Source organism: Haemorhous mexicanus, chromosome 5 (genome assembly GCF_027477595.1).
Source record: "Haemorhous mexicanus isolate bHaeMex1 chromosome 5, bHaeMex1.pri, whole genome shotgun sequence".
Taxonomy (NCBI): Eukaryota; Metazoa; Chordata; class Aves; order Passeriformes; family Fringillidae; genus Haemorhous; species Haemorhous mexicanus.
Window position 1 is genome coordinate 35178459 of NC_082345.1, and position 25325 is coordinate 35203783.

Here is a 25325-nt window from a genome sequence, read left to right on the forward strand (position 1 = left end):
TTTTCTTTTGATATACTAGGTACTTCTAGAAGATATTTTTTCATCTGAGAGACTTCTGACTATATTGACTTCCAACTCTAGGACCAGAATGAATGAAATGAAAATATTCATAGTAGTGTCTGAGTTCACAGCTGAACAAAACATGAAATAGAACTGTATCACAAGAATACTACCTCAAGTTATGACCTACGTAAGTTTTTATGCTTAAAAAGGTTTTATCAAATACTTTATCAATTATCAATCAATAAGGAGTTTTGAACATAGAAGTGCTGATCAATGTACAAAATGTCTTTCAAAAATTATAAAAGAAGCTACTGAAAGAAAATTAAAAAGAGTGTTTTTTCCCCAAAACTTTTGCCCTTTTTTCTCTTTTTACCAGGTATTTTCCATTTTTTCAAACTAAAAATAAAGCTTACTATATTACTATTTGATCTACAAACCTCCTTTTCTTCTCTAGTCTTCCCCAACAAGTTAATGCTATTTCAGCAGTTATCATATTTCAGACTGTGTTCTCTCTTTGATGTCTTATTATTAGATTATGCAAAAGCTGAATCTTTTAGATGAGATTCCTACATCACTGAAAAAGTACAAATTTCAGCTTCTGAATTCAAGGAAAATAGGATTTCATACTTGTACCTTCCCCTTATTTTCTGTTTTGCTACTTGCTCCTGCCCCTGCAGAATTCACCACTATTATTTATCTGTCCCTAGCTTACTGTTTAAATTCAACATTTTCTTTTTCCCATATTGAGGCAAATTCAGTCTTATTTCATCCTCAATGGCCTACTTTTAAAACACACCATTAAAGTTATTTCTCTCTATTCATATTCCAGCAATATCAAAGAATTTCTTCCAGGATCTCCTGATTAACTTCTTCTATTGCAACCCTCTGATCATAAAAATAATTGCAAACTACCACTCTATATTATAATGCTCAGGTCTTTTCCTCTTCTTGTAACATGGTACATTTCCACTTGAATTGCTTCATAAGGCTCATTTTCCTAGCACTGACAGCAAGACATTAAACACTGTTCCTATCAATTTGACCAACTCTTGCAACTTTTATGGGTTGTTATCACTTCCTGTACTCCTCCCTTTACATTAAATACAATTTCTTATTTATCTTTTATAATTTTCTTCGTAACAAATAGCAGTTTTACATTGTGATATCTCCTAAGACCTATGACACTTTTCTGCATTGATGTATAAAACTAAAAAACTATTTCACCTGGTCTGTACAGGAAGCTGCCTTACAAGCAACTGTTCATTTCAAATTTTTTTGCTAATTTATGACTGGTTGAATATGGAGTTGCTTTATGTTTGAAAAACTAAGTTGGTTCTTAAAAAAACCCCAAAACATCCCTGCCAATAGCAAAACCAAAAATGAAGAAACTACAGAGGTGATATGCCAACCACATGCAGAGAAAGAGAAGAGTTGCTGATGTAAACTACTACCTGCAATCAGCATGCTTCAGGATGCACTCAGGCATTTACAAATTCAAAAAGAACACGAAAGATTTTACAGAGCTATACCATAATTGCACATTATTCTTTTGTGTAGTCTCCCATGAGCACAGTGTTATGCAGCCTATACAGTACCCACTTCAGCCACTCTGCACAGGCAAATTTCACCAACAGCACTGCTGAGAAGTGAGTCTGGAGCACAGCCAGGAGTTACCAAGAGTTCTTTGGATAGTCAAGGCTCTTGAAGAATGAAAGAAATCAAGAGGAGTAAAAAAATTTCGAAATAGCGTGTTCAGCATTTCAGTGCTTAGTTATCCATCAGTAAATGCAAGGTATAAATAAGATGGAGGTGGATTGAGCCCATTTTGTTTATCCTTAGTGCCTACACTCTCACATAGTTTCTTGTCTGAAATTTCAAATCTGCCTAGTAAACACCCTATGTCTAGTTTTTCTCATAAACTTTGGGAATTAATAAACCCTCAAATGATAAATGTTCTCTACTGAATAGAGGATTTTTTACTGTTGAGGAGAAAAAGAAGAGATGCATAACATAAAATGCCCTTTTACACAAAATATTTTGATAGATTTTATTTCTATCCATTCCCACTTCTTAAAATTAAATGACAGAAGCAATCAAGAACTTCAGCACAAGTGTTTAGTTGCTCAGTGATGAAATGGTATTTCCAAGCAAGAAGAGATATCACTTTATATGTAGTCCAAACCAGAGGAATATCTTTCTCTAAATTCAATAAACCAAGTAAAACTATTTAAGACATAAGATCTTCCAAAGGAATTCTCAAACTAACAAGTACAAAGGAACATTTTGTAAGAATGCAGGAGGTCTAACTACTATGTTGTTCACAATAAAGAGGGCAAAACCTACACAATACAATCAATTTTATTGAGTGTGACAACCATTAGGGTAGGTTTTGTTTGTAGTGAAGATACCAAAAGTACAAGAAAGGAACTGAAAAATTCAAACCCAACAAAATTTTTGTTTAAAATAAAAACTGGAGGCTTCTATGTGACAAGAAGATACATATGCCAAGTATTAAAAGGAACAAAAAAACTGTCATTACTCTGGAGCAGCAGGAATTTAGTCAGTAAAGCTGACTTATACCACATTAATAATTGTCTTATACATTCTATGAATAATTAAAACATGTAATTTCATGTCACAGCTTCAGAATTTTCATTTTAAAAAAGACTTTATTATATTTACTCTTGAGAATACACATCTTTCCTAGAAAGCTTTCTGAATAATAGAACTTGTTTTAAGAACTCATGCTCATCAACACACGTGATGTGCTGAAGTACCATGCATGACTGGTGCTTATTGCAGAGTAACACTGAAAGTGAAATAATGAAATGATTGTGCTAATGTCAATATGTAGTTTAGTTATGAATGCCTCTGAAGTGATTATCCATTCTATCTATATCATATACTTAATATATATGATGATGGATCAAAATACTATATATCTTTCAATTTAAAAGGGTTTTGTTATGTTTGAGCAGAAATATTTCTGGCTCAGTTTCTGATGCTGACTTGAAATACCTATTGGTATTTGATGACCATAGTGTGACAAGAATTCACAGCTCTGTCAGCACAGTAATGTGTAACAGCAGAACTATTCTCCATTGTCAAATACACACACAAAGTCTACACTGAATGCAAGGCTGCTGTTTAGTTTACTTCATAGCAAAACCAAGAGGTAACATTGAAGATCAGGCCTATCATTATGCCAAACATTGTAAACAAGACTTGATTTAATGTTCATTGAATTAAATGGAAAAAAAGTCTCAGACTCAGTCTATTCTTTTTCTTAAGACTCTACATCTAAAATTAGTTAACCCCCAATTGTGTGTAATTCCTATCTATTTATATCCAGCTTAAAAACAACCATGAACATTAAACTTATGAGTGTCTATAAATAAATATAGACAGAAAAGTACTAATTGCTCTTATTGAGTTATATTTAATTGGTTGATACATCATGGAAGACAATAAACAATATGAAATTCTAGCATCTTGTAGTTTTATCAAAAAACCCAAAAAATCTTTCCATTTGTAAAGAAGGTCAGGCAGAAAAGGCAAAAGAAAACCGCAACTTGCCTATGAGTTGCCCCAGGTTAATTCTCAATACATATGTCTCGAAGAGCTTAGTATTTGCATAGATCTCTTCATTAATTAAACTGCAAACACATGAAAACAAACAAGAATCAAAACATTGTATATAATTATAGAGTAATCAGCACATATCCCCAGGTATGGAACCAACCTTTTATTGATTTTGAATCAGTTATAGTTACAATGGCACAGGTTTTCTCTATCCAGGCAGAGAAGGTTTGAATGATTTACCTACTGAATGAACAGATCAGTTGAAAAAGGAATAAATTAGATCTGACTCCTTCTGTTCTTTTACAGAAATTTGTTTAGAACTTTATTCAAATTCTTTTTTATTGAGAAGATGAACACAAACCCCCCAGTTCTATTTGTGAACATAATTTAACTGTCCCTAATCTTGAATTTAAACAGTTTATGCTTACTGTAGGTGTGTTTAAATTAGTTTCTTTTGACTAAACTTTTCATCTAAACTTGCTACCAAACTGTCCTACTCACTGCCTTTACATATGTATTTCTATATACATATATATAAAATTGTTTGAAAAGGAGGGAACAACCTAAATATCATGATGATTCCAAATAGGTGAAGCTGACTCATACGCATTCTGTTTATATTTGCAATAGCTTTTAAAACAGCCATAACTAATTAATTTAAAAGTTTAATTTGTTTTACCAGTTGTCTACCAACAGGTTAAAATAGTTGTCCACTTGTAACTTTGCTTGTTTGCAGCTGATGATCTAATCTCCTGCCAAGAGCACAGGAATTTACAGAGCATTAAGCTCTGATCCAGAGAGGAGTGAAATCCCATAAATTTCAATTAGGTAGGGAAACTCTCACTTAAGATTAAGGAAATTTAGAAGCTCATCTTACGCTATTTATTCCAGAAGAAGGAAAGAGATGATTATATTACGACTTTTAAAACCTTAGAGACTAAATTGAGTTATAAAAATTACATAATCTTACAATAGAATTTGTGTACCAATTAAAAAAAAAAAAAAAAAAAACCAACCAACCTGGCCAAACCGAGATTTTACTTGATTTTACTTCATTGTAAACAGTCACTGTCATGAAGAAGGAATAGAATTTCATTGTCAAGTTTGAGTGGAAGAAGAAAATACCCACTTTCTGCCTTATATAGAATTTGTTTTATAAGAAAGATCTTAATATAGTTTTCATGCAAAATAAAAAATTTTAATAAAAATTAATCTGGTAAAAAGGTTAACAGAATTCTTTAAAGCACTTGAAGAAATAAAGAAGTATTACATGGTAATATTTACAGAAAAAATTTAATGTAACTACAAAAGTAAGCTCAAAGCATTATTTTGTTCAGCAAGATTTTTCTGCTCTTCTGAAATGATAATTTTTTAGAAGCACTAAGTTATGGTACTGATACAGAGGCTAGAAAAATGGGTACAAAGCTGCAATGAGAATACAGAAAATGCATGTAAGTAAATACAGAAACTTGTCTGTAACTTGTACCACAGTTCTTGAAACTTTCTTTCAATCTTTAAACTTCTCCATATTCTGGTTCAGTGAATGCACCAAGCGGCACTAAAACTGGAGAAATATCTGAATAGCATCATCACCCTCAAGGCATCCAGGTCCCAGAACAGACTCTTCCTCAGCATTCTGGCTAGAAGAGGAGGAAAACAGGAGAAAAGAATGCAATGATATAGCGAAATTGCCACTAAACCCAAGATAACTTATTTTCAATGGTATTTAAAATGTCTTAATTCTACTCACCTTCTCCTGGATTCCAAACAGATTCTTCAGCTTTCACCTGACTGCTCCTGGGTCACTACACCTTACAGTGCTCTGGGTGCTTATCAGTACTGCCTTGTTGTGTTACTGTACTAATTATACAATGAGAAAAAGGGATTTGCCCCTAATTTTTCTATATTGAACAAACATATTGTATGGGAAGTCATAAAAACATACAACACTCTCATATGGGAAATAAAAATTAGAAGAAAGAAATTAATATGATGCATGGCTAATACACATGCTTACTAATTTAGTGAAAGAGTAGTAACTATCTGCACAAAGGTATAAAACCCAAAAATCCCAAGCAGCCATACACGTGAAAGAAACAACTTCTAAAATTTATTCCAAGAAAGACTTTCTAAACATTTGCATTTGCAATAAGCAAAAGACATTTGAAAGAGAACTTTGAATACAGTGCACACAACTCACACAGTATGATGACAGCCTAGGCAGTGTTTTAGCATATGCAGACCAGACTACAAGTAGAGTCTGACAAAACCTAAGAAGGCAGACCTGGCTAAGAGTCAGGAGTCACGCTTATTAAATTGAACTCTCAGGGGTATCATGCAATCAGAGGTCACAATCGAGGCAACAGAAGCAATGTCACGATATCAGAGAAAGGGCCAATTCAGACCTGCTCCCCGACAGGCAGCGAGGTCACGGCTCGCGGCAAATAACTGTATTAAAAGGGAATATTCTCTGCACACTTTTAGAACTGTCATCTGAACAAACAAAGCCAGGTCATTGGTAGGTTAAATCAGAACTTTCTGGCTTACTGGCACATAGCTTCCTTTCTTTTGACATTCACTGCTAATTTCTCAATTACAAAATACACATCAGGTACTAAAGCAAATACTCAGTAAATTTAACTTACAAATACACAGCAGAGTTTAAATTCCTCCATTTTAAAAGTTGCATTCTATCTTTCACAAGAGATATCACTGGCCTCTTCATAAAGTGAAAACTGCTGAGCTTGCTTCTTATCAGAAAATAAAAAGCATGCTTGTGTTTTAGAGAAATGTCTTTCCACAGGTTCTTCGTAAGCCTGATGCTCAATGTGCAATTAGAAACCATTAAAAAATACAGTTGTTCATAATGTACTTGTTTAATGATGAATATAAAAATGAAGTTTTTTTTGTCTGGGTACTCAGATTTCTTTATCTCGTTGTCTGGACTGGGTTACCCACAACATTCTAAGAATGTGCTAATTTATGAAGTTACAACCATGTTGGATTGGGAACCTGACAATAAACCTGAAAAGAGAGAACAATTCCAGAATTTCATGTAAACAAAATTGCATTCAAAAATACTGTCTTGAAATGCAGCCTTTCTTACCAATATGAGAAAAAATATATAACTGCAAAATTCAGTATTTCTACCTTTTTTACTCACAAGCCAGATAAATTATCTGCAGTGAATGCCTCAAACTAGCACAAATCTATCAATTTTCAGAAACTGCTAACATGTTTTGATAAGAATTGAACTGCAAAGTTATGAACTAAGAAAATTTACATTACAGAAATAACACACCATAAAAGTTACATAGATATCACTGCATGATTGTACATTCTCATTAAAATACTTGAATTACTTGGAATTCCTTGTAAAATTAGGTAGGTCCACAGCACACTCAATTCTGGACTGTATGAAATCTATAAAAGCTATAGAACTTTGCTCTAAGAGTTAGTATTGAACAGCATAAAATTTTAAATTCCTCTATTTCAATTTTAGAATGTTGTTTTGATATTTTGCTTGAAAAATGTTTCTGAGCAACAACATTATTAGTTAGAAAAACAGAAAGATAATTCAATGTGTGTTTAATATTAAACTTGTGAAAATGGCCTCTTTGGAATACAGTAGATTTCTGACCTCATTAATAATACTAATTCTACATAACACCATACTTCCCATTACAGAACAGGAAAAAAAAAATTTCATTCAAGCAAACTTTAATAAATTATATTTTCAAATTAATTAAAAGCTCTGGTGTGAAGAGCTTTTCTTTTACTTCACCTCTGAAAATGCTTAGAGTAATGCAATTATTAAAATCTATAGCTACAGGAAACATTCTTTTAATTGGGATTTAAAATGTGCCATAGATTCCAACCGAAGCAAGATTTGTACCTATAAAATATTTCTAAGGCTACATTAAATTCCTTATTCATATCATCATACCAAATGGAAATTCTTTTGCAAGAGGAACATTTGTGCAATGTAACATTTGTGACACTTTTACAGACAGAGTCTGTGGCCTATGTTTAAAACCATTTGCATAGTAATATGATTTCAGTGTTTGAAAAACTCATTTTGGGAAGCACTTTGAATATATCTGAATATGCACTTTTAATGACCTCTTCATTAGCAATTGTTTTTTGAAGTGTGAAAAAAATGTATTGGGTACTGTCCAGTGAAAGCAAAGCAAATAAGCGAACCACCCCAATATTGACTGCAGTCCCCAGGCATCCAAACACAACAGCAACAAATTCAATAATTACTTTTAACAGGACAGGCTAAATACAATTTTCATAACACTTTATTTTAAAGGAAATTAACCAAACCTATTGTCCCATACCCCCTCCAACCAAATCCATTTGGATTTAACTTGTTGCTAAAATTATCTGTCTTTTGCACTCTAAGACCTGGGTCATGACCTTACTTAGGGACAGGAAATAGTTATCAGGTCACTGAATGGTCAAATGAAAAAGGATTTGAAATGCTTCGGTACTCAGGGATCTATTCATCTAAAACGATTGCCTTATGCAGTACTAAAAGCTGTGGATCTGAATGTGGAATCAACTTGTTTACATTTACACTGGCTGAGATGCAGATGTCACACTACAAATATTTTGAACTTAAGATATCAAGAAGAGGAGAAAAAAGAAAGGCAAAATTGAAGAAGATGCAAATAAACCTATCTGAACTATTATATCATCCTATTCAACAATGAGAAAAAGTAGTTCTCCATCTCTGATGACATTTTGGGTGAAATCTCTCTCCTACTGGTCATCACTGGGTAGTTATTAGCAAAAGAAGAGTAAGATTTTTTTTTCTTGTGTGCAGTTCCTTTTAGGTTTATAAAAACTAATAAATTAATATGTTATGAAAGCACAGGTAACCACTTATACATTGTACAAAATCCTAGTTTTGGAAGTTTATTGGAACAAACAAACACACTCTCTAGGTTAGAGACCACATTCATATCTGATACTCTAATAAAATCCTTATGCTACCACAAATTATAACAATCTGCAAAATAGCAGAGTCAGGAACAAAGAGAAAGTACCCAGGCAGGTGAAATATGTGGTCAGAAACCTTGAATATACGAATACAGGAACTCTGAAGACTAGAACCACAAATAAGAATTCATATTTCATATTAGATGGTATGTATCAATGGCAAGTACCTCCTGTCCAGGAACTTCAGGCAAATAGAAGTGGTTTGGTTTTGGTTTTTTTTTTTGGTAATTGAAAGTGAAAAGCAAGAATATTAATAAAAATTTCATGTCTAGATCATTTATAAGTACTCAGACACTGAAGCGTGCTGCATAAACCCACATAAATTATGTTTTACATATTTATTTTTAAACATAATTTCAGGATTGCTTCATTCCATGAATACTGAAAAAATCCTACACTATCATTGACAGACAGGAGGCTAGAAAATTAGGCACAGATTTTATTTTTCAGTTTTATTTTATAATAAGAAACTGGACCAGTAGAACTATGTAACTGAAGCTTGAGTGCGTGCACTGTAAGGCCCCTGCAGTCCTTTACAAGTTTTCAGCGTACCGCTGTTGTGAACTGGGTTTGCACTCTGCCAGCAGAGCAGCTCTGACCCATGGAGAGCACTCCTTCAGATCAACACTGCCTCAGGCTTTACTGCTTTCTCCAAGAAGTCTTACATTTCAGGCATCAAGTTGAATTTCTTCTGGAGATGATTAACCCAAACCCATGACAGATTTTTTCCAAGATATCCAACTCCTTATGTTTATTTTATCCTGGCTCTTTTTGGATGTACTGGACACAAGTAACCTACTCATTTTACATGTTGAAGGGCTGGTGGAGAGCCATTAATTCCTTAAAATGAGAAAATATTTCAATGCAAGAGTTCTGTTGTGTGAGCTCAAACTAAATAATAAGAAACAAAGCCATAGAATTATGATTTCAAAAGATACAACCTCTTCTGCACTGCAAGTTTCTGTAACACATTTTCATTACATTTCAGGACAGATCTTACATTCTCTGAAAATGCATTATTTTGTCATTTTTGTCAGTGCTGTATGGATTAGAAAGTGCTTCCCTAAAGTGGCATACAAATTTAGAGCCTGGGAGATATGTAACAGTTACAGTTTACTTTAAACATGGCAATTCAACTCATAGAATTGCAGCAAGCCCAGATTTCAAATGCGGTTATTAATCCTTTTGACACAACAGATCAATAAAAGACAACTTAGTTTAGAAATGGATGTTCACAAACATTGTGATTCCAGGGAATTTATGCCATTAATATTTCTTGATTAAAAGAGCTGATTTCTAAAAGATGAAAGCAACTAACACAAATTTTCACTTATAGTTCAATGTCTTTTTACATGCTCTTAAACAGCAAACAACAGAACATTTAAAGCCCATATAAAGATGAATAGTAGCATTCCAGCCTCAGTACCTTCTCTTAGTTGTCATGTCGATGTGATTTGTCAAGCATCAGTGAATTGAATCAATACAAATTCTATTAAATGTCATGCATAGTTTTTAAAAAATGTATTCATATTTTATAACACAGAAAATCTAAGAAACTATGTTGATCAAGTGCAACATTTTAATGAACTCACAGAATTAGCCAACCGTAAATTCCAACTTTCCAAAGTCTCACATTTGCACTTCCAATTATCACTAGTAATAATAATCTATAAGAATGTTTTGCAAAAATTTTTGCTTGAGATTACAAGGAATTTCATAATTAGGAACTATTATAAAGCTGGAAAACAGATGACTAAGTGGATTCCTTGATATTTATCTTCAAATCATATGACATAATCACAAGCTCACTTTACTTCTTATTCTTGAAAAATAAATGTTATTTCAACTGACAATTTCTACAGAAATAAATAAATATTGGCATAATTAAAAGTCACCCGAGAAAGCATAATCTTTTCATTATCAAATTTGTGTTGGTGAAATCAGTCTTAACACTATGCCCATTACCTTTTCCTTGGTCACCATAAGCATAAAATGACAGGAAATACAGTACTGCCAAATACAACTACAGGTTCCCAAACTACAGCAAACATATCTTGTCAACACAGCCTGGTGCATTTTTTGTATAGTTAAACCTCCAGGCATAAATCATTGTTCACATTTTTGGGTGAAGTCACATTGCATTGTTTTCACTTTGATGTGTATGGTATAAATGTGTCACTGATGGATATGGATATGGATATGACTAAAAATAAAAATAGTGTATATTCCAATAAAGCACCTAACCTACAAATTAAATACAGCACAGTCTATGAAATTAAATAGAGCACAACCTGTGAAATAAAGCAAACCATATCCAAATAATACTTGGATAGTTTGAATGGATTTTCATCTGATCTCCTTCATTCTTCCAACTTGCTCTACAGACTGGAATTCAGCTTCCTATCCCACTGAACAAAAATTATTTGGATAACCCACCAAAACCATTGAGGAAACTGGATTAAAGAGGACCCAAAAAGACACACACTGATTGCAAAGCTTGTAGCAAAAAAATGAGCTTGGCCTTAGGGCTCATACTTCAGTTCTCAGCTGCTGTACTGGGACTAAGTATTCACACTGTTGGCTAGAAAAGTATCCTTCTTCTATGTAAATGAAATTATAGATTCTGTAATTACGGACCCACAGATGGCAGAGATGCTCTGTTACACGCTCAGCCAGGACTAATTGGAACTTCCCAAGAGGAGTCAAGGATAGATTTTTCCTTCAGTTCCTAATGTACTTTACCCAAAACAGTCAAGACTATTTTTCATTAAATTAACAACTGAATAGCCTCCAGACAAAAAGTGGACAAGTAGTCATAAAGCTTTCTAAAAAATATGCTTTGATGCAAAATAGGAAATTATGACAATTATCTGTGTGCCTTATAAAGTTTCCAAAGTTTTGAGATCTTTGAAATGTCACCATCTACAAACCACAAAAATATCTCCAAGAACATTCATTGAACCAGAATATGCATTAAAGAAGGCATATTTTGTTTGTCAGCTACCTGACACTAAATGAAACTCAACAATCATGATGGAAGCATAACTTTATCTCACTGAAGAGAGCAGTGTAATATACACAGTCCCAGGAAATGTCCAGCAAATCATCAGGAGGCCATCAAGTGAGGCTTTCATCTGTCTTCAGGGTTTTGATCAGGGTATAATTTGTTATGAGAAACAGTAAATACATATTTATACTTGCATATTCTATGGCTCACTTTACAACACTTTACACTTACTCAAGTTAACGTCACCAAAAAGATTAAAATACATTTTTCTTTAACTAATAGTTTTAATGTATCTACAATACAATGACCACATGCATTAAATTAACTTTAAAGAAAGTGAAACTGCATCTGACAGAAAGTGTTAGAATTACAAAATGCATGTTGATGCTAGTAATTACGCCAGACATTAATTGTTCATAATTTACTTTCTGTGAAAATATACAAATAAAAACTTATAAGTGCTACATTTATTGAATTATTTTACCTACTTATACTCCTGGTATGCGCTTATATATTTGTGGAGGACAGACACATGTACTGTATGTAAATACATTGACACATACAGACACAGATATATTGACACATATATTGGCACATACAGTAAAGCATTGAATTGCAATCCATGGTTTCTGCCTTCAAATGCTGCTTGTATTTTCAAACAGTAAGCCCTTCTCTGTGAGAATAGTATCTCCTCACGCCACTTGCATGGTGTTTGTTACAAAGGGGTTTATTTCTGACTAAATTCTGTGTGCTGCTGTGATTCAAATGTAAAATAAAGGTCCCTGGTGGGTATTTGCCTAACATCAGTGAGCAAAGCACGATGACTCATCCAAAATTCAATAAAAATTCATGAATAAATTTTGAATATTTATGAATTAATAAATCCAGTTTTGAAAATGTATTTTCCAACAACATGTATGTCAACTTAGAGATGGATGCATTATCCTATGGGATTAAAGTTATACACAAGTTTCAAAACTTGCTAACAGCATATTGCATATCAGCTTATCAAAACTTTTGTAGCAGGAAAATAAGAAGAAAAATTATGACAGAACAATAATCTCAAGAAAACAAAATGATCAGATAGTAACCTCATTTCTTGTCACGATTTTTATATCTCTTATGCTTTTATTAGTTTTTGTCTTCTTTGTAGTCTTACACACAAAACCACAATGAAGACAAAAGACATTCATCATTCATTTTAACTAGATTTCTTTTTAAATATTCATTACCATGATGTGTTCCAGTTTGAAAATCTAAAACTGTTCTAATTGTTTCACTTCCTAGGGCATCCCCTTTCAAAAGTAGTGATTCTGTTATTTAACAGATAACACGTGTGTACTTGCTGTTTTGCTGTTGATGTTGACTTCTCCCCTCCATTTCCCAATTTAAAGAAATAAAGAAGGAATATATAGAATGTGCTTTGTTTTTTATTTAATTGTTTATGAAGAAGATGGCTTGGAGTTCAAATTTTCTACCCAAGGACTCACTATGAGTCTGTGAAAGTAAAAGGTCTTGAAGGGAGGAAGTTTATTTCCACCACACAAAGGACAGGTCTGGGTTCTATCAAATTAAAATACAATGACCACAAGATTTATGGATACAGAATGAAAACATTCCACCTTCTTGTTACAGAAAGAACTCCAATGACTGAACAGACCCAAAGAGACCTATTGCAGGCAAAAGAGCAAGAAACGTTTAAAAGGTAAGAGGGGGAATGGGAAACAAGAGAAGACATCTCTGATAACACAACTCTGTTAAGTTATTAGGCAGGTGCAAAGTGTTACTAATTCCAAATTTAGAAAGTCCTAGTTCTGTCTGATGATACCTCACATACATATAAATAAATGCTGCGTGTTGCACTCTCTAATTCATAACCTAGAATTTTCAGGACATAATGTCTGAAGTAGCAATGCCTCTGGTAGAAGGACACATTTTTATTCTGGTCAAGCAGAAAAGTATTGCTTGTCTCCTTGAGGGCTCAGCAGACTGCATGTGAGCAGCCACGAGTGGTGAAAAAATGTTTCTGTTTATTAGCCTGCTAGAGGAATAAAATGGTCCTTGAAATGAAAGACAATTAAAAGCACCACCACTATGCCATTTGATTTCCAATTTCCCTTGGTACCTTCTCTCCATAAATTCAAAAAGTAACTTCAGTAATATTTTAATGCATACATCAGTTTTTCAAAACAAAGGGAAATGTTTTCAGGCAGGAGGAAATAAACTGGTGGCAGGAGAGCTAGCCTAAACCTACAATGATTTTAGGGTACTGAACTTGCATAGAGGCTTATCTCTGACATGGTTTTGAGCATTCCTACAATTGTTTCTATTGGACATTCACTTTTTCACAGGCAGCCTGCCTGTCCTGTTTCTTCAGCAGATGATACATGCTGATGTATATAAGCATATGCCACAGAAACATATATGAGATGCTGGGAAATGCTCAGTCAGGTGCAGCACACACAGACTTTCTATAGTCAAGGCAAATTAATGCTTGGACCCAAGGCAAATAATAGTGCAAAAATATTTCCTCTTTAGAATTCACCAAGAATTGTTTCCAAAGCAATTTGAGCATGGACTCATGAATGTGAGGCAAATCTAGGCTTCCATACAGCTAAGTTAATTGACTGAATTGCAATTCATGTAGACTCAGATTTATTTCACACCTGTCTCAGACATGTTCTAATTTTTATCCTCATACAGTGAATGCTAATACAGTATAATTTGTAGTTTTACTTTGTGAAACTAGGAATAGATCAGATAGCATATGACTATGTCTTTGAAAAAGATAAAAAGATAGAGGTGAGAACTTTCTGAGTACACTATTGAGCTGCAAAAAGAATCAAAACAATATAAAAACGTCTCTGGAGATGATTGTCTTCTTACAACAATGGCATTTTAAATAGACTTGGCCTTCTTTTAATTGTACAGAAACCAAGGAGTGTTTTAACATAAATTTCAACAGTAAAAGAGCTACATCAGTATTTAAATATTTATGAAATATTTATGAAAAATAAATTAATATTTACATGCTGAATGTTCTTTCCTTGCCTTATGTCAAATTGTGAATTTCTGGGGAATATTTATGAAAGTACTTTCCAAAAAACATGTTAAGGATTTTTAGGAGTTAATGTCTAGCTTTGGAAAAGGTAGCAATTTAATGAAGAATTTGAAGTGATATTTCATTTATGAAGTTTTATTCTAGTACTTTGTATTTTATATCTTGCTGACATGCTTTGACATTTTCCTGATGGAGATTTAATAATAAAACAATAAATAAATAAGTTAGGCTCCATCTCCCTATGAATTAAGCTCTAGGAGCACATCTTGCTCTCTGCAATGAATTGAAATTGAAATGTTTCGCTGCTGTGACTTGAGGAACAGATAAGTTCCTTAAACTTCTGCCTTTTTCTATTTACACATATTGTTTTATATTTTGAGTAAGCCAGTTTAAAAGACATTGCAAAAACATATACGTTTATATGCATAAAATGAAATACTTTTTCATACCTTCAAAGTATTCAGCATTTATAGGCTGTGTCTTCCCTGGTGGTTTCACAGAGAGATGTTTATTTTCATTGTTTTTGAACAACGCCAGGCGCACAGCTGGGTCTAGATGACAAGAACAAGTTAAAATCAAAGGTCAGACCTGGCTCATTCATTCCTTCAAGCAGTTTTTCACCTTTTAGCCACTTAATAAATGAAAATACCTTTAAAAGTAGGTTTTATATTCACAAAGGATTACACTTTCTAAAATAAAGCCATATAAATACACATGCCTCTGAGAATCAAAGTAATTGTTTTGCAATTTTAACACTGTTGATCTTTCAGCTCACTCATCTACAAATTAAAAATAAATTCTGAAGCATATATTTGCAGAAAATATTTTTTAAAAATCTGGATTTTAAGACTGAAATTAAAGCAGATATTAACAGGGTCCATATCAAGCAGTGTTTCTAAAAGCTTTGGGTTAGAATTATTCAGCAGTCTAAATTAAGACATTTATACCTAAAAAATGTTAACGGGGGTAGCTTATTTTTTGAGGCTACGCTTTTAGATAATAACCTAGTTTTCCTCCATCTATCATCCTAATTGAAATTAAATTTAAATTAAAAAATACCCCAGAAGTCTACATGCTGAAGTATGAAATCTTGAGTCTTAACTGTTACTTTTAAAAGTTTGCAAAGAGGTAAAGATGAGCATATAATTGTTTATAAATCTATACAAGACATGTTCCTAGATTGGCAAAAAAAAAAAAAAAAAAGAGTTTAATGAACAGAAGCTGCACTGATGCAAAAACCACACAAGTCAGGAGAAGTGATTTTCACATGTTATTTACATTGTGAAGGAAGAATTTTTTGCTTGGCACAGAAGGAAACTCAGAATTTAAGGGAAACAGTGCATTAGAAGGAATGTGAGAATTGTGGGCACATTGCAGAATAAACTAGAGATAATATTAAAAAAAAAAAGGGACTGAAAAGAATGTAGAAACAAAAGCAGATACACAATGAGGAGCAAAGTACAAAGAGTTTTGTAGATATGCCGTGGATCAAGGTAATATGATTAACAGAATCATAACAGAAAGGAAAGATAAAATAAATATGTTTAAAAGAACACAGTAGCCCAAACAGATATATCCACTTTCAGAAATATATGAGAAACAATGAGGCAGAAGAAGCTTGCCTACAAAGATGACCAAAAACTGTCCAAAAAGTGTAGAAATTAGTAATGAGGAGAAAAAAAGCAATGGAGCTTATCAAGAAAGTAGAAATGGAAAGGGAAGGATCTAAATTTTCTCAAAGAATGTGCGTGTAGCAAAAATGAATATGTGAGACACTGCCAGAACAGACAGAGCAGGAAAACAGGTTGTGGAAAAACTCAAAGAGCATTCAGACATAATACATTAAAATTACTAGTTATGTCTGGTGCTTCATTTTGAGTCCCTTACATGATCTCATTAGTGTTTAGTGAGAGAGTTTATAAGACCATGACAATACTGCAGCAAAGTAAATATCTTTCTTGTTTGTCAGTTTTCTTATTTCTGAATGACCAGAATATCCTGTTAAGATGGTGGGTAACTACTTATGAATTTTAACAACAATTTGCAAGGTTGGTTTTGACTAGCCCTCTACAGCTGTAGCAGACACTTCAATTACAAACTAATTAGTACATAAAGGGATCCTAAGAGCCCAGCTTTTCCCCAGAGAATGGGAAGATGTATTACAAGCCTAAAGAAGATCTCTAATGGGTGTGGCACTCTAAGAGATAATGCACTGGCACCCTAAGAGATAATTCATTGGCAAAACACGTTGAGCTGTTACAGTGCTCTTGGTCAGCCCACACTGCAGCAGCACGTGGCTGGCAGAATGTTCTTAATGGTGCTAACCTCTCACAAAGCAGCAAACCTGACTGATGAAGGGTGGTGGCATGTGGGGAGGGAGTAAATTAGGTCATGACTTCTTCACAAGGTAGAATCAGTGACACCTTACAATTTGTTATCTCAAACTGGCTAAGAGCCTCTCTCATGTGGTTGTAGGATGATTCTAGCTTTCAGATTAATCCAGAGGATGTCATATTTAGAGTAATTTTAACTCACTTTCACTAGCTAAATTCAATGAAACTATTCAAGAAGCAAAATAAATAATGATTACCTCCATTAGTTTCAAAGGTGGATTATTAAAATGATTCTGATAATGGGATAAGTTCATTCACTAACTGATAATGGGATAAGTTCATTCACCAAGCTTGTAGATCCTTTCACTCTGTATAAATGGATAAAGCAGCCTTCCAACTAAAAAAAATTTGTATCAGACTAGTGTTCATCAGGGTAGCAAATTTTTGGGATAGTGAATCACAGTAAGACCTGTGATTAAAATACCTTGAAATTGTATTACATTATTCTTTAAAAGTTCTCCTTGATATTTTAGGTAATATAAGTTATAAAAAATATTTTAAGCATGAATTACTATTGTCTGCTGCATAGTTCTAAGATACATGGCCATGCACATCCTGCACATATATAAAAATGCACAAATACAATTTTTCATAATTGTAAGTTTTCCAACATCTATCATACAGCGTTGGCAAAAAAGATTTCTAACTTCTTCCAGCTTTATGCTAGTTACAAAAACCAGTGTCTTTCTTCAATAAAAGACCAAAGTGACAAAATCATATAAAACATCTTAAGACAAAATGCAATTGAAAATTTCCAAACTAATTTTGATTAATTAAAAATAATCCCTGAAATCATATATTTTTTCCTATGTGGATCTATTGACATTGCTCAAAAATGTTATAAAATATCATCTTTCCTTATGCAACCTTCCACCCAATTCTATGAAAACACCAAGTCCAAAGTTAAATTATACTAAAGATTTTTGGTGAAGTCACTCAGAGTCATTACTCCCAAGTTAGATTTCTCAAACATTTATTTGTGCACAAAGATATCAGCAGCAAAGTCTTCTGTGAACTGGGAAGAAGGGCATTAAATGGAAATTGTTCTTCTAAAAGAAGAAATTTCCATCAGAAGATTTATCTTTGAATCTTTGCAAAATAACTTAAAGAATCTACATGGATTTAACACAGTGCCAGACTACTTGAATTTGTACCTACCTGGGTCACCTCAAAAATTGCCTACAGCTCTTCTGTTATTAAAAATGAGTCCTTTTCTTTACCTAGTCCCAAATGTAAGCAATATTACATAGATTACTTCATAATACTAGACCTTCTCAGTCTCTGAGTGAGCTAGGGAAATGAACTGCATGTATGCTTTGATGACGAGCAATCAAATGTTTTAGATTTCACACAGAGAACTGTGAAAGAGTCCAATAGTTCAAAATCATAAAATATCTTCCTGGATACTCATTTAAATGCAGCTTATCAGATGATGATCTGTGCTCTCAATCTAGAAACCAGAGAGGTAATTTAATGTACATTCCTTGGCTGCCTCCAAATAGCAAAGTTAAGCTGGACAAACAGAAGATACGTTATGGAAATAATACGGAAGTAGTAGGTACAGCCTGATCTGGCACCACATTCCTAAGCTCCTTGTTAATACGTGAAACTGAAAAATTAAAATATTTGCCATTCATTTTTGTTGTGCAATACCTGTAATTAGGAAAACAGAAAGATAACGTGAACTTTAAAGAGATGATAAGGCAAAGTTGCACACAGCAATAGATGCTTATCTATACTGCAAATTCCTTTGGAAGAAAGACCAGATTTTGTTCCATAATGGCATAGCAATTAGAACTCCAACTCATCCATGGCTGGAGTTCCCAGAAGAAACTTCTATGCAGACCTCACAATCACAACAAAAGCAGCTTTATTTTCTAAGAAAATGTAGATCAATGATCACTCATGTAATGTGTAATAAGGAATAATATGCCACAAATTTTCATTCTGACTTTAAGATGGATTATCTGTTTTGGGGTTGTGTATTTGAGGAAGATGGGTTGAGTTTTTTACTGGTTTTTATTTCATTTTTTAACTAGTATTGAATTATTGTCTAAAATTTTAAACTTGAATGAAAAATATTTGCTGACCTCTATGAAATATCTTTATCATTGTGTTCTGGTTCTAGTGATCAAGGTACACTTCAGCTGCTTTTTAACCTTTTTCATTTTTTTTTCTGATGTGGAATCAAGTATTACCATAGAATCCTAGAACCATTAAGGTTGGAAAAGACCTCCAAGATCATTAATACAACGTTTGACCAAACACCACCATGCCAACTAAAGCACAGCACTAAGCGCCATTACTATCCAGTAATTTCCTGAATGCTTCCAGGGATACCCATCTCCCTGGGCAGCCTTTTCCAATGCTTAACTACACTTTCAGTGAAAAAAATTCTTCCTGATGTCCAACCTGAATCTCTCCTGGCACTGCTTGAGGCCATTTCCTCCTGTTCTGATACTGGTTGCCTGGGAGAAGAGACCAACCTCCACCTGGCTACCGCCTCCTTTCTGGCAGCTGTGCAGAGCAATAAGGTCTCCCCGAAGGTTCCTCTCCTCCATGCTAAACCTCTACAGTTCCCTCAGCCCCTCCTCTCAGGACTTGTGCTCCAGACCCTTCCGCAGCCTTGTTGCCCTTCTCTGGCCATTCTCCAGCACCTCAATGCCTTTCTTGCAGTGATGGGCTCAGAACCAGACACAGGACTCAAGGTGTGGCCTCACCAGTGCCAAGTGCAGGGACACATTCCCTGCCCAGGTCCTGCTGGCTGCACTATTGCTGATCCAGGCCAGGATGCCATTGGCCTTCTCGGCCACCTGGGCACACGCTGGCTCATGTTCAGCTGCTGTCAGCAAGCATTCCCAGGTCCTTTTCCTTTGGGCTGCTCTCCAGTCACTGTTTCCTAAACCTGCAGCACTGTCTGGAGTTGTTGTGATCCAAGTGAAGGACCCAGCACTTTAGCACGCTTGTAGAACCTCATGTAACTGGCCTTGGCCCATCAATCCAGCACGTCCAGATCCCTCTGCAGAGCCTTTCTGCCCTCCAGCAGATCAGCTTAGTGTCATCTGCAAATTTACTAAGGCTGCCTTTGATTCTGCAACCCCACCCCCAGCCAAGATCGTCAATTTAGAGATTGAAGAGGTCCAGCCCCAACACTGAGCTCTGGGGAACCCCACCAGGGACCAGCTGCCAACTGGATGGAGCACCTTTCACTACTGCTCTGTGGGCCTGGCCATCCAGACAGTTTTTAACCCAGCAAAGAGTGCATCTGTCCAAGCCAGCTTCTCCAGGAGAATGCTGTGGGAGAAAGTATCAAAGGCTTCATGAAGTCCAGGCAGACAACATCCACAACTTTTTCCTCATCCAGCGGTGAGTCACCTGGTCATAAAATGAGATCAGGCTGGCCAAAGCAGGACCTGTTTTTTCTAAACCCATGCTGGCTGGGCCTGATCCACTGATAAAAGAACTTTTCTTGGAGAGGAAAAGGTTAAGCAAGAAGTGTAGGAGAGACAAGCTTTCATCCATCTTAGAAGAAAAAGAAGTTAACTGAGAGATTCATACAAAATCCACAAGATGAGGGAAATTCCAAGTAAAGCAAGAAATTTGGTACTATTGTGCCAAGACATCCTTAGGAAGCTAAGACTGTTATGAGTCACAGCCACTTAAGCACTGTGAGGTGCAATAACATCTGCTGTATTTAGATTTTGAATTAGAATTTCCATAGAATATTATGCACCCTGGTTAACAGGAATATTTCTGACATGATGCCAGTTTCACTTGGCTTCAAATCTTCTGGTTTCTTGCTCACACTTTTTGTATTATTTTAATGCACAGTAAAAATAGTTGAAGCAGACAAAGCATACATTTCGTATCAGTAAAATGCAGGCTACAACTTTCTTTAACTGCACAACCAAGGATACATAACAGTAGTGGATTAGGGCATACAGGCCTTAAGGCCATTAGCTGGTGGGACTGGTCTGCTGCAATATAAGCCTTGTCTGAATCACTCCCTATTATAAGGCTATGCTACTTTAAACTCTCTCTCTCTTGCAATACAATACAAATTCAGTGCACTTGCTAGTATTTTCCATGCTTTTTTCTTTACTGAGAAGATATGTGGCCAGACATATGAGGTAAGATACTTCTCAGTTACTTCTACATATCTAGAGTTTAACTTTGCACTTCAGCAATTCAGTCTAGCTTCTGCATCTAGGCAATGGAGAACTATAAGTGCTTTTACAGTAAGACTCTAGTGGCCTGTTTTTGAATTATGTTTTAAGAGGAAATTTCTTTCCATAAAACAATGCAGATGACTAACTCAGATGTGGACTTCTATAATTATCAAATGGATACCATCACTGCTGCACTAGTAAAGACAAATGTTTTATTTGGAAAATAAAAAGGAATAAATTTCCACACCTGAATATATTAAGGATCAAAGATGTTCAGGGCTGTCCAGTCCAGGTTCCAACCCAGCAGATGTCTTGAAAATATTCAAAAGTAACTGTATAACTCTCTGAATGCAAGCATTTGTGAATCTCAGGTCTAAGGTAAAGGGCTTTGACAGCATATGGAACCAGAAAACATACTCTGAAAGCTTGTTTGTTCCAAGAGGATCCATCAATATCTTATCATTACCTTCAAGTAATGAGATCTTTACACAGAATGATCAATAGCATAGAAAAAATGTTTGGGATTACACTGCAATCTCAACATAAAAGCTACAGGTTTAATGTGAAGAGTTTATAATTTATATGTATCTAGACTCTTTAAAGTTGTTGCTTTGCATTTTCTCAAAGCTTGAAGTTTTACTTCTAAGTCAGATGTGTAAGTAGGTATAACAGCAAAAATTGCTTCTTTATATCTTATAATTCCCACTTCTAAGTGGCTGCTGGTTACTTACTTTCTAGCGGGTATGAACGTTTATCACAAACAAAATTATTTTTTTGTGGTTAGTATACTTCAGCTACTTTTAATTAGAAAGCTTAAAAGGAAACAATTGTAATTATAACACTGAAGACCTGGAAATTCAAAAGAAAGAACAGAAATAGTATTGCTAAAACTAAATCCTACAACTTTCCATATGCATATCACTAAGTACAAGATAAATGAACCTCATTTCAGGGGAGATGAAGGCAATAGGATGGTAACTTCTAAGGGAACATTAAAAGACAATGTTGACATCTGCTTATTCAGATGAATTTCAATCTCCTTTTGAATATTAGAAGGAGTCAAATTTCTCTTGTAATTCCTTCTTCCGTAGGGTTAAACTTAAAGCAATTGCCTCAGTGTGTGAACTGTCTCTCCCCAGTTACACTGAAATTGCTGAAAGTAACCGAGCATGAGCTGGACCACACAGAGAACCAGGAAAGATACTGGCAGCCTAATGGGTGTGGTTACAGTTTCCTGATCTGGAGCTGGCTAGCCTCAGGATAAGGTGTATCCACTCTAATTTAAATGCTGAAAAGCCCCTCTCTTCCACCAGACCCTCAAAATGACCCTGATTTACTTTCACCTCTTTCAGAGGATGTACCTGATAGAAAACGTAATTATTTATGTGGACATTCTTTTCACATGGAGAATATTTGATCAGGATAACCTTTTTTAATATAAGATTGGAGATGAAAGATCAATTAAAAATAAAAAAAAATACTTGTTTTATTATTTTATAATTTACTTATTGATAATTTCCATTATTAATTTCCATTAATAACTTCCTTACAGACTAAGGAAGGACTGACTGTCAGTGTGCTGTATAAGAAAGAACAGTCAGCTTGAAAACCTTTTTACTGAATAGGGATGAAGTGAAATATTTTCAGTCACATTTTTTGGTACGGGAAACTATGCTTTTGGTTCATCTGAAAAAAACCCTGTGATTTTAATGACTGACAGAGAAACCCATACAGGCAAACTATATACACAGGTTATTTTTGTGCTTGATGTACTAGTCAGAAAGACAAAAAAATTCTATATGAGGTAGTGTCAAGAGGAGAAAATTTGAAACTATAAAAACATTGGGCAAAAGGTTTTTCAATTTTTTTTAAAACTAGCAATGTACTTTGAGAATATTCCAAGCACTACATTAAAAAGCTCAACACCCATACATCATGTTGAATAATCTGAACAAAGTGAACATAAACATATCCATGAAATCCATTAGAACTACAACAAAAATAGGACAGCAAATTTGATATGCTCAATCTGACATCTCTGACTGGATTAATTACTAACATAAGACAGACAGCATATGGAGAAAAGAAGATATAACCTAATAAGTTTTATTCATTGAAAAATTATAGAGAGGCCCAAAATGGAATATATTTTAAAAAAACCCTCAGCTGCACACCAGACACTTATTACTTTTTTTTTTTTTTTTAAATGAGATAAGATGGTAGGGCACCATGGAAAGCTATGAAGATTTCAATATATTAACTTTAACTTCTTATCCATATACTCTCATTTCCACAAAGCATGATTTGCAGATTACATGTCTTTTTTCACCTATCCCTTTTATTATTTTTTTTAACTATAGATAACTTTTATCCTATCTAGTCTTAGTCATAGTTATGATGTGCACTTGCTTAAAGCAGAAAAAATTTACAGAAAAAAATGGTGTCTAGATATATCTGTAGGCTGGGTTTTTTCCCTTCAAAGAGCAAAACATCTTTCAATATTTTCAACACTTAACACAGAAGAGTTTTTCAAAGTTATGCAGAAGAGTGTTGCTTGTGATACAAAATATAGGTAAATAAGGGTGAATTTTCTAAAGACCATTTAGTGCTAGGTCCTATTGTCAACTAGGGTCTTAAATGTTTAAATGCTTCTAGTACTATCAGTATTTGACTAAAATGTTTATTAATATATTCCAGCAACATTTCTATTAGCATATCATATTAACAACCTCTAAGAAAGGTTCACTGACATTAGAAGTATCTGAGAAGAGCCAGAACATAATTGGATGAGAAGCTGGATAAGCTTTATCTATTTCCAAAGTAAATATATAATTAAAAAAATTTAATGGTGTACTTTCAAATATATCGAAATGTTGTTTTCATAAATAGTTCTTGCATAAGTCAAATTTTTTAACCTAAGATTTTCTCAAGAAGAAAATACAAGAAACACAAAATGCAGAAATACAAATTCCACATCTAGAAGATGAGATACATGAACAGGAAGAAATAAAATTTCTGCTTGCCATAGCTGTCAAATATGTCAAATAAGCTGTCAGCTTCAAAATCCAGTGGAATAGTTTTTAAAATCGAAATACGTTGATTTAAACTGAGTTGCTTTTACTCACACTCCACCTGTATTCAAATTAATGTTTAATGTTGTACAACCAAAGTTTTTAAAAGACAAATACAATACTATTTGAAGAATGGAAAAATTACATCAATGTAACCATTATTTTAACTTTGACTTACCTAAACTTTTATTACTGTATTTTTTAGGTTTCATTTTATGGGCCCTCTTCAGCATTAGCTGTGCAGTAGAAATATCCTTAAAACCCCTAAGGGAAGAAAATAGCTTACTAAATATTTCACATGTATTATGTTACACCAGCTGCATATTATTGTATAATACCCTTTTCAAAAAGAATACTGGTGTGTAGTACTCATCCACAGTATGAAACTTGCTGAGTTACAGAGATAGCTGCAATTCTTATCTTAACATTACATTATTGCAACTTGTTAAGATAGTTTCCTAGACACAAAAATAATTACAAAAACTTTTACTTTGGTAGAAAACAGAGATTCTTCAAAAGTGGAACTTAGAAAAAGTAAGCAACAACAGTCAAGTATACTATACAATACCTATTCTTGGAAGTCACTGTTTAAATAAAAGAGCTTAACATACCATTCTTCAGATATTTTCTCTTCTTTTTCTGACATAAATAAAAACTCCTTTTTTTCTTTCCAGTTAGAAAGCTGTGACATTGTTTCCTTCCCTGACCTGGAAACAAAGTATGATAGCAGCACTGAAAGATAAGTAAATAAGAAAGGGTCTGGGCTTACACTATTTTGCAGCCTTTTTTATTCTGCAACTTGTTTGTGCCTTTTAAAGACACTTTTGAAGCTTGGAAATGATACCAAAAAAATCCATTTTAATACTCCATGAAGGTTTTATCTTGGAGAGTAATAAAAGTCTGCCATCAATTTGAAATGTTTACATTTCAATTACTTGAAGCATATTTCATTCCTTTCACAGAATGCAGCTGTTTAAGAAATCCCTTTTAATCTTTATCTGGTCTTAAAGATCTCTATTTCAACATCTATTT

At 34.1% G+C, this 25325-nt stretch overlaps 1 protein-coding gene and 1 long non-coding RNA gene across 3 annotated transcripts in view; both read right to left on the reverse strand.

The window, feature by feature from the left end:
- Window positions 1-25325, reverse strand: part of LRRIQ1 (leucine rich repeats and IQ motif containing 1) — a 102678-nt gene that overhangs the window by 23704 nt on the left and 53649 nt on the right. Inside the window, exons 21-23 of the mRNA XM_059846840.1 lie at window positions 24905-25000; window positions 24472-24557; window positions 15110-15211 (exon numbers count right to left, since the gene is read on the reverse strand). Of these exons, the coding sequence (XP_059702823.1) occupies window positions 15110-15211; window positions 24472-24557; window positions 24905-25000 (284 nt within the window). The remainder of the gene's footprint in view (window positions 1-15109; window positions 15212-24471; window positions 24558-24904; window positions 25001-25325) is intronic.
- LOC132327554 (uncharacterized) lies at window positions 3423-7336 on the reverse strand. 2 transcript variants are annotated; one of them, XR_009486548.1, is made up of 3 exons: window positions 5786-7336; window positions 5336-5445; window positions 3423-5225 (listed from the first exon to the last, which is right to left on the reverse strand). It is a non-coding gene; the product is annotated as an uncharacterized LOC132327554 (long non-coding RNA). The 2 variants fall into 2 exon arrangements; XR_009486547.1 differs by having other exon boundaries at window positions 5336-7336.